The sequence below is a fragment of the Centruroides vittatus genome, unplaced genomic scaffold, assembly GCF_030686945.1.
Source record: "Centruroides vittatus isolate TY-2023 unplaced genomic scaffold, ASM3068694v2 contig_1051, whole genome shotgun sequence".
Lineage (NCBI taxonomy): Eukaryota > Metazoa > Arthropoda > Arachnida > Scorpiones > Buthidae > Centruroides > Centruroides vittatus.
The window spans coordinates 654,978-669,083 of record NW_027120680.1 but is presented as its reverse complement, the minus strand read 5'-3'; the positions used below and the strand labels follow the sequence as shown (position 1 = coordinate 669,083).

Genomic DNA, 14,106 nt, shown 5'->3' with positions numbered 1-14,106 from the left:
ATACGTATCATCTAGACGGCCTTGGCTAAACCCCTTTGTGGCAGCCATTTTAGTCGACTCATACGCCACCTATATTTATTGGCCCAAGCGAATATTATAGCTCGTTGTTTCCAAAAAAACTACCGCATAAGTTTAATTAAACATATATGTAAAACGAAACGAGTGGACAAAGAGAAAGTCCGATACATTTTTTTAAATAAAAATGTCACTCAATTTGTAATAATTAAAATGTTTATGTAACTAAAGCGATAACGTTCAAAGATTCTTTGTATATCCAAGAACTATGTAACTAATCTTCAGCAAATTTAAAATTAAATTGTAATATTAACTACTAGATCCCCCTGTAACAAGGTAACCTTACTACAATAAAGTGATTGATTGATTGATAATTAAAATGTTTATAAATGTTATTTTTAATAACTTTAAAATAAACATATTAATTCTTAGTTTCAGATGGCGCTGAGAACGACCATTACGTCAAACGGTGACGTTTGACACAATTTGTGACGAAATTGCCATATCATGGTTGCGTCACAGATCGTGAAATCCTTCAAACATCAACATGGCGTATTGGTTCCATAGGAACCCTTTAAAGGCGACATCGCAAATCAATTTCGATTTGAAAATGATTGTCAATGACAGTCAGGCAATAAAACTTTGCAGGTTTGTTACCTGACATTTTCAGAATTTATTATAATTTAAATAATTATGCTTTATTATATTATTAAATTACTCATGCATCAATATATTCAATTAAAGTAATATTGATTGATTTATTACATCAATAAGCTTGTTAGAGCAGAAATTATTAACAGAAATAACACCAAAATAATAATTTAGATATAAAAATTGTAGTATGTTTTAATGACTATTATGATTAATCATATCAGCTTACAAAATGATTGTGATTTACTTCAGTTACAATTCGTCTCTTTTACACAGATTTTATCATCATTATAAAATTGATAGGCCTACTAAGCTCACATACTTAATACATTGTTGATAAATAAGATTAACATTCTAAAATAAATTGTAAATATTCATCTCTACACTACAATTTGTAATATTGAGTATAATTGTTTTAGTTTTTAGTGAACTTAATAATGCTTTTGATAAATTTAAAGATATATTTCTCATCAGTTTGATAAAATAAGTATTTTTGAATGACATTTTTGAAGATTCAGTTGATTAGCTCTGACATTTTTAATGTGTCAGATCCTTATAATGATTTGTATCACATTTTCTGTATTAGTTTTATTATTTGAGTGACGTGTATCTATTGCCGTATTTCGTACTTGGATATGTTATTGTTTTGTTAAAGTTTATTACTTATAAATTCTGCTTTATTCAGTGGTATAGTGAGAGTATGGCCAACGTGATTCTGGCCATAAAGTATCAATATTTTTTATTTTATGTATTAAATCAATAAGAATTACATATAGTTAAAAAAAATCACTTGAGACTTGATATATGTATGTATCAAGGAACTTTTCTTACTTTTTACCATATATGAATGAACTTTCTGGTTTTATAGTAGGTACTAAGTTTTACACCTACACTATTAGCTATATTTGACATTTGTTGTATTTATGTTTATTTGTTCTACTTTTTTGGTTTTATATAATATAGCCTTTGTAATTTTTTTGTCAAAAAGTTATATCACGCAACTAAAGTGATGATGTATTAATCAATTAAAAAACATTATGAATTTTCATTATTTTGCTTGTAATTAAAGTACTAGCAAATTCACTTTGAAAATGAATTTTATTTTTAATTGGATTTTGTTTTAAAATCCAACAAATACAAATTATTTCAATTATTTATATATAAAGATATTAATTAAAAGCATATTTTATATTTAACATTTCATAAAGTTTCGTTTTTTTAATGATGATTAAATTATTCAAACTGCTGATGATGATCACTTGCCAAAGAACTGAGATGAAATACAAATAATTAGATGTAATATAGATAAATGGTAAATGATTTTTGTTATTTTTAGGAATTGAATTCCCTGTATGTCCTCCCTTATTTTTCTCATATAACAGATGTTTGTATTGGTTTCTTATAGAATACAGGAAATCCTTGTTAATTTGAAATTCAAAGAACAGAATAATTGCACCTTCAACTTATCAACTTTTGAATTATCTGAGATTTATTATAACTTATTACAAGTTGTCTTATATAACTAACAATTTTGAAAATAAGCAACCATGTTACATTGTATATATTGATATAAGCAGTGCATTAGATTTTGTATTACCTGATATCCTTCTTAATATACTATGTGAACAGGATCAATATCCTATTCACATAGTATATCATACTATTCATTCTTGGTTCAACGATTATTCCTTAAGAACTTATAAAGTTAAAATAGGCAATTATACTTTCCTTGATTTTGTTTCTTTGTGTGTATCCAACAAGGATCTATTCTTAGTGGCCTTTTCTTTTTAATATATTTAAATCAACTTTTCTGCTGTCTTAACTCATATTATAGATTATGCTGATAACATAAAATTAATCTGTTCTGATCCATCTATCTTACAGTTAGATATCTATTTATTAATAAATATTTTTAAATCCGCAAACCTGATAATGAATACAGAAAAAACAGTGGTTACGTGTTATGCTTTGATTCATAATCCTCTATTACCTGTCTTTTACATCGATATTAATCCAATTAATTATGTAACTTTTATTAGAGATTTAGGCATGATTTTTGACACCAAACTTAATTTTAAAAACCATATTGATAATGAAATACCAATGATCATCTTAAAAATCGGGCTATAAATTGGCTAATTAAATGATTGATATAAAGTAATTTGTTACTAGAGGTAGACGTTAGACATTTTAAGGCGATTGTCGGTATTTCATTATATACTCGTCGGGCTTAGTGATGTTTATTTATACCATATTGATAAACTAGTTAAATTCGTGACTATCAGACATGGAATTTTACAGTGCTTCTGTAAGCCCATCTTTAATGAAAGAGCATTGTGAACCATTTTTTATGCTAATTTTCAATCTTGCATTGATTATGGAGTGTTCATTTGGTCAATGACTGCACCTTCCCTTTTATACAAGATTACTTCTGCTATTAATACTGTAAGATATATCTTACATTTAACAAAATGTGTAATCTACCTTTCACTGTTGAAAACTCTAATAGCACTAGAATTTGCCTGGGCTTCCCATCTTTCTTCAAGAAAATTAAATATTTTGATTGGTTAATATATTACTAATATTTTAATGGTCTTATTTATCAAGATTGGCTTTCACTCCAAATTCCATAGAGAAAACTTTGATGTTTTTACTACTTTTTATCATCTAAATCTATCCCAATGATCTTTCTTCTACCATATATTGCAAAATCTTAATAATTTTGATAAATTTTTACATCTTAATCTCTCTGACTTTTAATTGAAATGTAAAAAAGCACTGTATCTCTTTTAAAATTCGTTACCTGTTATTATTTTATATTATTTATTTATTTATTGTTTTATTTGTTTTTGTTTTAAGGGGTATTATTTGTTTTTATGATATATGTTTTTGTAGGAAATCAAATGTCTATCCAGATTTTTCCTGTAACTTTAATGAAAAAAAAAATTTACATATTTCTGTACGGTATGTGAAATGCCATACAGTTTGTCATATGCCATTTACTTAATAAATTACATGTAATTTATTAAGTAAATGGAATATGGCTACACATACAAAACATTACATTTGTTACTAAATAATAATAGAAATAAACTGCATATAAACAACACATATATGGTGAGAATGAGAAATCTGGTAAATAGCCCCTAAATGATATAAAAAATTTTGAAGGTAAGAATTGATAAATAAGTATTAGTAATTTACTAATATCTACCTAATCAAAGACCTTAGACAGGTCAGTGAAAAAAGTCAGTAAATAAGACTTGCAAGGTTTATTGAATTATACTAGAGAAAACAAAGATTGAGTTAGAGATGCTTCTTACCTTACTAAAAGTTAACTGTTGAAATCCAGGTACACTATATTTTTTGCAGCTGTTTTATCAATCTGTTCTTTAGTAAATGACAAAAAATCTTTCTGAAATTTGTCAAGGCAATACGACCATAATTTTGGAGATCACTACATATGCCTTTCTTATATGTCATGCCACAATATATATTAGAGTTCTGATTGTTTGGAATTCTGAAGTATAAAAAAAAATTATTATACTATTCTAGGAAAAGTTATTTTGATATAGTAGAAGAGTATTTCCTAACTTCTGAATACAGGGTGACAATAATTAACCTGTACAAAGTTTGTTTGGAGAAGATGTTACTGACAGATTTGAAATAAAGCTGTATTAACTTCACTTAAAGTAAAAATATTGTCCAAATAATCAATTTTTCCACTGGAGCTTAAATTTGGAAAAATAGCGAGGCTGCGGCTGATGTTTTCAGGAAATTATATCAGTTATCAGTGGTAATACAATTTATTTGGGATATCTTGAGCAGCTTTTTATATCTATTCACAGTTCCCAGACAAAGGGATTTGCAGATGTCAAGTTATTAATTACCATATTTACTTGCATATAAAACGAGGTTTTTATTCATTTATCACAACTTCAAATTCTTAGGTCGTCCTATATGCGCGAATGAAAGATTCTTTGCATTTTTGCAAATAATTTTTGTGAACCATGTATTCACATTTTTTACCGGATGCTTACCAATCCTTGTATTTAAAAACATAAGTATTTTATTTGGGTCATTTGAATCATTCTTGTATATTGTCAGGAGTAAAAATGAATAGCAATAAGAAAAGCAAAGCTTTTGAATTGAATTCCTGATTGAAATTCTGAAATCACACGGAAACATGATATGAGTTTTAATCCATTCTCACGTGAAAACAGATGATTATTTGGAAATCAGAATTCAGAGAAACTCGTAAGTTAATCGACAGAGAGTGGATCTATGGACTATTATGAATTGGCAAAAAAAGGTTCCTAATTGTCCAGCTTTATGTGAAAAAATTATGTTGTCAATTTTAAAAGATTTTTCCTTAAAGTTTAAAATGCCTGTAATTTTTGCGGAACAATGTGTGCATTTATGTTCATTTGATATTTTATTTGTGATTAAATGAAATAAAATTAGAATTGTATTAATAAATCTAATTTTCTTTATTTTGATCTTTAAAGTCACACCTCGTCCTATATGTGAGTAAATACGGTATTTTGAACATTTCTCATATTTAAAAAATTCCTCTAAGAGCAAAGGAGAGTTTAAGAGATACCACTCCTGAAGAATAGGACAGATAGTTGAGTTTTACTTTTTTTTTATCAAATCGGGGATTATTAGGTCCAAAACTTTGATTTATAACCTTTATTTTGGTTTATAATTAATGTTCATATTAGAGTATTTTACAACAAACAAACTCATTATAAATATCTTTGAATGTGGGAGTCATTGTATTAATAAATATCTTTTAAAAGGTATAATCCGTTCAAAATATATTTACAATTAGCTTGTACAAGTAACATTAAAGATTATGTAGTAAGAGTAAAGCAGTAAAGAGTAAAACAGGATAAATCTGATAGATGGCTGTTTAGATAGATATTAAATATATTTGCCTTAGCATCATTCTACTTGATGATGGAAGAACCTTTATTATATTTTCTAATTTATTTATTAGCATTTCTAATTTAAAATAGCTGGCATGAAACTGAAAAATGATCACTTAAATTCATCCAAAACAGAATTCACTAGGTTAGAAGATAACACAAGTAAACCAATCATTGATTTATCTTTGCGAGAAGCAAAAGTAATGTTACCTAGGTAATCATTGGAAAAAGCATCATTTAAAATGGTATGTTAAACTCAATGCCAAATTTCATATAACAACAGACAAAGTAAACACTGTCAGACTGTGTTAAAATCCTTTTTATAATGCAAATATTTTAAACAATAAAAAATTGTCATCATCAGGATAATGAATATCTTGAATTTTTCATTTAAAATGAAAAATTTGTTTTAAACTATAACTTCATGTCTGTATCTTCTCATTAAGTTTTCTATCTAAAGAAAGTCATTTAGGCTTCAGTTTTAAATTCATTCCATAATATGCAGGGTTCTGTGAGATCAATTTGCACATTAAAGTCCTGCATTTAAACAAAGCTTTTGTGATGTTACTACACTATGTTTTATATTAATATAATTGTTTTCTCTTTCCCTTTCTGTGTACATATACGTATATATTTGTTTTTTTTGTTTTTTTTTTTTTCGTTTATTTCCTGGTTCATCTTTTACATCACAAACAACCAAAACACCTTAAGTTGCTGAGAAAATTTAATAACTAACAAACGTTTTCAGCCAAATCTGTTGGCCATCATCAGGTTAAACATAATCGAATGCAAACACAAAATGGAACAAAAAATTTAAATACAAATAAATAAAATAACGGATAAAATATACATATAAGAAAGTAAAAATTAAATATAAATAACAAAAATATATAAAAAATATGTATAGGTTAAATAAATAAATATTAATAAACTACACGAAACTCTAATAAATGCAAGAAGTGCATTTATCAATAAATTATACGAAATTCTGACAAATACAAGATATGCAGTGATAACAAAATCAAGGCATTAAATTAAGAGCTATCAAACCTCTTAATTAAATATTTCCATGCCGAAGGCAACCCTTCAGCATCCCTGGCATTAATGCAGGCATTATGTAATCTGCTCTTAAATATTTCAATTTTTTCGGCGCAAAACGCTAAAGTCGGTGAGTGTACAGGTTTAATGATGTCTGCTTCACCCCACTTGACTACCGAGCCTTCAACCTGCGCCATCTGAGATAGAATTGTGGCGTTAGATCTTTTGCTGATGTTGTATTTGTGCTCCCTCAATCTAATCCCTAAGCTTCTATTAGTAACTCCAATGTAGTTTTTATTAATGCCTAGTTCTTGGTTTTCATAAGGAATTTTGTACACTCCAGCCATTCTTTCTTTATCAATACGGTCTTTGTCGTTCCTTAATAATTTGTACAAGTTGGGAGCCCTCTTGAAAATTAACTTGGTATTTTTGCGGGCTGAGATTTCCTTCATGATAGCTTCTTTCTTTCTGTCATACGTGAACTTTGTGAATTTGCGGAAATCCCCTCCTTGAGCTTTTGTTTTGTTATTCTTGTAGTTTTTGATTAGTGTGGTTATCATATCCGCCCTGTACCCTAGAGTTCTAGCGATATGCGATATCCTGTAGATTTCTTTTTGTCTATCAACCACACTACTGCAGTAGAGAAAAGCCCTGCGAACAAGGGCACGGAAAGCAGCCATTTTGTATTGGTAAGGATCATTCGAACGCGATGGAATGTACAAAGGGCTATGCGTTGGTTTTACGTACACTTTAGTGATCAAATGTCCTTCCTTGAATTCGATGTCAATGTCTAAAAAATGTATCCGTGAGGAACACGTCTGTTCAATCTTTAGCATGAGGCCGTCATCGTTGTTGTTGATTCTATTAATAAATTCCTCGATTTTCCGGTCATTTTTCCATATTACAAGGACATCGTCCACGTATCTTTTAAAATACATAATGTCATTGATGAAGCCACAAATAACACTCTTTTCTAACCTTCTCAATACAAGTTCACACAACAATCCTGACATAGGACTTCCCATTGGGACTCCCCTTTTTTGTTTGTATTGACGGCCATTAAAAGCGAAAAAAGATTCATAGCAGACAAGGTTAGCTAGCTCTATCAAATCATTACTGTAATTTGCCAAATCTGGGCTTTTGCTGTGCATGAAATCCAAAAGCGCTACCTTGCATGACTCAATTTTTATAGAGGGGTATAAGCTCTCGTAGTCCATTACGGTTCCAACCTCATTATCCATTAAAATTAGATCTTGTATCTCATTAACCACATCCCTGGGATCCTTTGCCACATATACGTTATTCTCGAGCTGAGAGGTGAGAAACTTATGTAATCTCTTTTCAAGAAAAAAGGTTGGTCCTCTGCATCTTTCAACTATGGGTCTTACTTCCTTGCCCTCTTTATGGGTTTTGGCAAACGCAAATAATCTCGGCATACCTGGCCTAGGATTCCGACAATTTTTGAGAAAAGGTAATAAATTAGTGATTTTAGCTTTTTCAAGTTTCTTAACTCTTCTGTCGACGCTATCGATAATCTTTTCGTCAACACGCTCGCATTCGGTTTTCTTAATATAATCATCCAAAGCGTCATTATACGTTTGCCTTTTCATGATGACTAATGTTTTGCTCTTGTCCGCTCTAGTAGTAACCAAATCGTTTTCTCTAAGCCAGCATTTAGTAAGTTTGATGTATTTACCGGCATCACATCCTTTCCTCCAAGCCATCCGGTCTTTAATGACAGTTTTCCATCGGAGGTATTCTTTTTCTAAAGGATCTAGCCCAGATATTCCTCTTTCTATTTCTTGAATTGACGCGTCCCAAGAGTTTGAACTTTCAGGGACATAGTTCGGTCCCCACTTTAGAAACTCCATGATCTTCATCGGGACTTCTACCTTGTCCCATAATACGAATGTCGAAGGATTATCCTTAGCTGCTCTTGATGCCTGTTTTCTAAGGATCCATTTCATTTTCTTAATGTACTTATTCCTTAAATTCACATGTACCGCATCCGTTAACTTAACTATTCCTCGGTTGATATCTACCAACATTTCAGGATCCTCATTGTATATAACCTTTTCAATTTTTTCGGCGCAAAACGCTAAAGTCGGTGAGTGTACAGGTTTAATGATGTCTGCTTCACCCCACTTGACTACCGAGCCTTCAACCTGCGCCATCTGAGATAGAATTGTGGCGTTAGATCTTTTGCTGATGTTGTATTTGTGCTCCCTCAATCTAATCCCTAAGGTTGATAGACAAAAAGAAATCTACAAATGTACAAAATTCAACAAATGTACAAGTGTACAAAATTCCTTATGAAAACCAAGAACTAGGCATTAATAAAAACTACATTGGAGTTACTAATAGAAGCTTAGGGATTAGATTGAGGGAGCACAAATACAACATCAGCAAAAGATCTAACGCCACAATTCTATCTCAGATGGCGCAGGTTGAAGGCTCGGTAGTCAAGTGGGGTGAAGCAGACATCATTAAACCTGTACACTCACCGACTTTAGCGTTTTGCGCCGAAAAAATTGAAATATTTAAGAGCAGATTACATAATGCCTGCATTAATGCCAGGGATGCTGAAGGGTTGCCTTCGGCATGGAAATATTTAATTAAGAGGTTTGATAGCTCTTAATTTAATGCCTTGATTTTGTTATCACTGCATATCTTGTATTTGTCAGAATTTCGTATAATTTATTGATAAATGCACTTCTTGCATTTATTAGAGTTTCGTGTAGTTTATTAATATTTATTTATTTAACCTATACATATTTTTTATATATTTTTGTTATTTATATTTAATTTTTACTTTCTTATATGTATATTTTATCCGTTATTTTATTTATTTGTATTTAAATTTTTTGTTCCATTTTGTGTTTGCATTCGAATTATGTTTAACCTGATGATGGCCAACAGATTTGGCTGAAAACGTTTGTTAGTTATAAAATTTTCTCAGCAACTTAAGGTGTTTGGTTGTTTGTGATTTAATTTTGCTGCGTGAGTTCACTTCAATCATCTTTTACATTTCTTCTTTTCATACCACCAGTCAGTGTACCCTGGATATGCATTTGATCAATGTAACAATGGCATGGGCATTGTCCAGATTGGTCAGGTAATGTTTCGAAGAATAAAAAGAACATGACGAGGATAGAAATCTGATTTTTTTCGGCGGAGTTCATTCTGGTGTGGTATATGTGTGCATGTGTTTGTGAGAGAAGTCAAGACAATGTTCCCAGGCAATCATGGAGATTGGCAGAGTTAGGAACTAGACTGTATATATGTACAATCCACTTTCATCAGGAGGTGTGTCAGGTACAAACAGTAAATGTTAATAGAAACTTCAAACTTGTAGATGAAACTGAAGATTTGGAAGATTAGTTTCCCAATTGAAGACAAATTATTTGTTCAAGAGTGATCAGCTTATGTAGAAATGTCATTGTAATATGTGAGGTGCTGCACGTGTTAGACTTCTGTTATGTTGTACTACATTAATTAATTAAATTAATTAAATTACATTAATAAATTAATTAAAACAAAAACACTTGATGTGTGAAAATACAATGACACCAGCTTACCCAAGGAAGAGTATATCAAAAGAAGCAGTCTGCTCTTCAGGTCTGTCAACTTTACCAGAATTTGCATCAGCTTTTATTACATAAAACGTTTTGTTTCATAAGAAGAATGTTTTCAGTTTTGTGGATGTTCTCCATGTCTCCACTAAACCAATGATATGGTATCTATCCAAAATACGTCTGCAGGACAAAGTACCAAAATTTTCCTGTATATTGGCTGAAAGGAAAGACAGTAAATTATATTTAGTAATTTCTGTAGTGAAATTATCAAGTTTTGGATACTGATTATTTATTATAAAAAAGATTCAGTTTGAAAATTTGTTATGTTTAGATAAAGAGAAAATAATTTATCTTACCATTTAATTTTTTTTGTTGGATTAAAGAAATTAACATGCATCTTCTAACTGTTGATCTACAACATAAATTGCAAACATCAAAATAAGAGAGGTTTTTGTTTAAACTACCAACATGTGCTTTCAAAATTCTTTAAGAATAGAATTTCTTAAGTTTCTAAACTTTAATTTGACTTCTGTGACCTCTTTTGGTAAAGTAGAATCAAGAGTTGTTATGAGATGTTTAATAAGAATATGTAAATTCCTTTGAAAGAATTGGGATCAGCAGCGGCTCTAAATATAGGTGATAAAAAATGATGCATAGAGCCTTTCAAATTTCGTAGTATATTATAGTATTTAAGTCATCAAATTGGTAATTATTGAAAATATAATTGTACTGGTATCTGTTGCATCTGCATATCAATCATTTTCAAAGTTAGAATTGATCAAGAACTATCTCTGATAAACAATACATTAAGAGATAGACTTCATTTTTTATCTTGTCCATTGAAAGAGATATTGCTGTAGAACCAGACTTATTTTCTGTAATTGATTAATTTGGTGCTAAAAGCAGAAGAGCAGTTTTGTAGGTGAATTTCTGTATACCTATTGAATTTTTTAATTGATTGTAAAACTATGGTACAGTACATATTTCAGTAGCATTGGCAGGAAGGCCACCAAGAAATACTTTTGGATAATTTCCTCCTCTTTTATACTGCTGGTGGCTGAGGACCCCATCCACCTTGAGGTCCGTAAGGACCCTGCTGCTGAGGACTGCCCTTGTACATATTTTTGTTGCATATTGCGCCCCCTATTGTACATACTTTTGTTACTTTATTTTGTGTTTTATTGCCTGTTTCTATATTAAAAATGTTCCTATTATTGTAGACCTAAATAAATGTATCCTCTAACTCCCTTGCTCTTTTATTGGGTCACAAAAATATTCATAAATTTTGTCTAGAGATTTGCAAAACCTAGGATTGCCTCTGATTAGAATAATTTTTACATATAATCAGAAATGGAAATAGGAAATTTAAAATTATCAGATTACTTGAAAGTTGTTTATTATTCAATTGATCTAGTTTAATTTCAAGTATACCTTTGTCTTTAATATAACAGGCTATCATCATCTCCAGTTTATCAACATATTTGGTAACTTGTGACAATTCTTGAAACTGTTGGTTATCTTTTTTCAGTTACAGTATAACCTCTTGAATTTGATTTGAGTTGGTAATTTGAAAAATTTTTTATTAAATTATGGAGTAATTTAAAGAGTAATTGGAAGGTTAATTATATTTTATTTCTGTATTGATTACTTGGTCAAAATATTCTAAATGATTTGTAGATTTTAGTTTTCCTAGAGATGTCATATCTTAGGAAGTTTTGCCTTCTTTATGCAGACCATAAACAAATACTGAAACTGCCTCATATGCTTTGTTACACCACATGCTTGCAATTTGATGTATATTATTTAAATTAATTAGAAAACACATTCTGTCCAGAAACAGAGACCACTATTTATTCACTTCTTGGGTTCCAGAATACAAACATTTGATGACCTGAGCTTTCTTTTTAAGCTGCATGGCTGTCAAGTTTGAAAAAATTCCTTTAAAAAATACAGAAAAAATATCAAATTAAAAGCTCATTCTCCAGTAGATAAAAGCTTGAACATCCCAAGTGATATGGATGGAAATGAAAAAGATGTCCATAAGATCAGCCAGTTCCGATTTTAAATTTGTAATAAATTTCCATACATACCACTTGGGGATGTTCAAATTTTTATTTACTGGAGAATGAGCTTTTAATTCGATATTTTTCTGTGTTTTTTAAAGGAATTTTTTTAAACGTGATGGCCATGCAGCCTAAAAAGAAAGGTTGGATTGTCAAATGTTTGTATTCTGGAACAAAGAAGTGAATAAATGGCGGTTTTCATTTCTGGACAGACTGTATTTTAATTAATCTAATTAATTTACATAAGATTGCCATTGAACAAAATTCTACAGCAGTATATTATGTATTTAAATTAAATTACAATGATGAGAATCATAGAGTCAATGGACACCGCCACTTTTTTGTCTGATATTCCATGCTGTTCTATAATACATATTAAGTATCTGGTTTTGATTTGTTTTATTGCTCAATATTGTTCCATTCATCTTTTATATAGACTACTCTAAATCTTCTAGATCAGTGAGTTCCAAACTTTTTCAAGCCACCGCCTCCTTGGTTCTATAAACATAAACTCACTTCCGCTAACCATACCCCAATGCCCCATAATCTATTTTTCCTTGTGTGAGAAAAATGGAAATATTCTTAGCAAAACTTTTCTACAAACCTCACACTTTGTCCTTATCGTACATTGTCCTCCATATTTGGAAACCATTAAATGTAATGTTGCATCTTACCCATTCTAACAGAGGAAAGGGAAAGATGGTCATTGATCCTGACCCTTGCTTATGGTCATCATTCATTACCCTACCTCCAGTGTCCCCTGCTGCCCACTTACTTCATTTCATCCCTCTAGATTCACTCACCACCTGCAGGAGTGGTAGCATCCACTTTGGGGGAACCACTGGTCTAGATCAGTGGTCGGTAACCTTTCTGACCTTACAGACCACTAAACTCACAATTTTGAATCCCACGGACCACTATCATGAATTTTTTTAAACGATACGAAACCTGTAGAATAATGATCATAAAAGTTTAATTTTACTATATTAATATGAAACTCATGTGTTTAATTATAACAAATTAATGTAAGCCTACAGTTCATTGTTGCTTGTTGAAATAAGTTTATGGATTCTTAGCACTTTTTACAAAGGACGACAATTGCACTTACAATATTGTTTATTGTTCATTGTTTATTCATAACAGTCACTTCATATTTGGTTTTAGATTTGATTAAAAATCCCCAATGAATGAAAAAAGCAACTATGCATTTTGTATTTCTTTCATAATACTTCATGTAATCTTCAGTTGATCAATGTCCAAATTTCTCCACAGATCATCAATGGTTCACGGACCACTGGTTGCTGATGGCTGGTCTAGATTAATGATTTCCAAATTATGGTTTGTAGACTACTTTGCACTGGTAAATGCTCACAGACCACACTTCTAGTGTGGTCTGTGAGCATTTGGACCTGTTGGTCCAAGGACTGACCTAGTTAAATTAATATGCCTCAATGTCCTTAACTTCTTATAATCTTATTTCGTCTACTACTACTAGGGTGTCCCTTATTTTTCGAATATTTTTTTTTTCCTAACGCATAGGGCCTAGTTTTGTTTATTTGACCTTCTAAATACTCCCACAATAAATTTCAGCTCATTTTGATCACTAGAACCCGTGCCAACTTGCATCGAATCATTTCCATACATATGGTGCTAGAGAAGTGGCACGTATTCACTTTGTTTGCCATTCTAACACAATTTGTTGGGCTATTAACACGTATAGTTTTTTTTTCGAAGATGTCAGTGGAATTACGAAGCACTAAAAAGCATATTTTCTTAGTCAGAGAGATAAACCACCAAATCACGGGTGCAAAATTACCGTCAAATCGGCAAGTA

At 30.7% G+C, this 14,106-nt stretch overlaps 1 protein-coding gene across 1 annotated transcript in view; it reads left to right on the top strand.

Annotated features, from left to right (window-relative positions):
- The first annotated feature begins 480 nt into the window (after window positions 1-480).
- Window positions 481-14,106, top strand: part of LOC136971522 (BRO1 domain-containing protein BROX-like) — an 85,557-nt gene continuing 71,931 nt past the window's right edge. Inside the window, exon 1 of the mRNA XM_067265984.1 lies at window positions 481-663. Coding sequence (XP_067122085.1) covers window positions 563-663 — 101 coding nt within the window. The 5' untranslated portion in view covers window positions 481-562. The remainder of the gene's footprint in view (window positions 664-14,106) is intronic.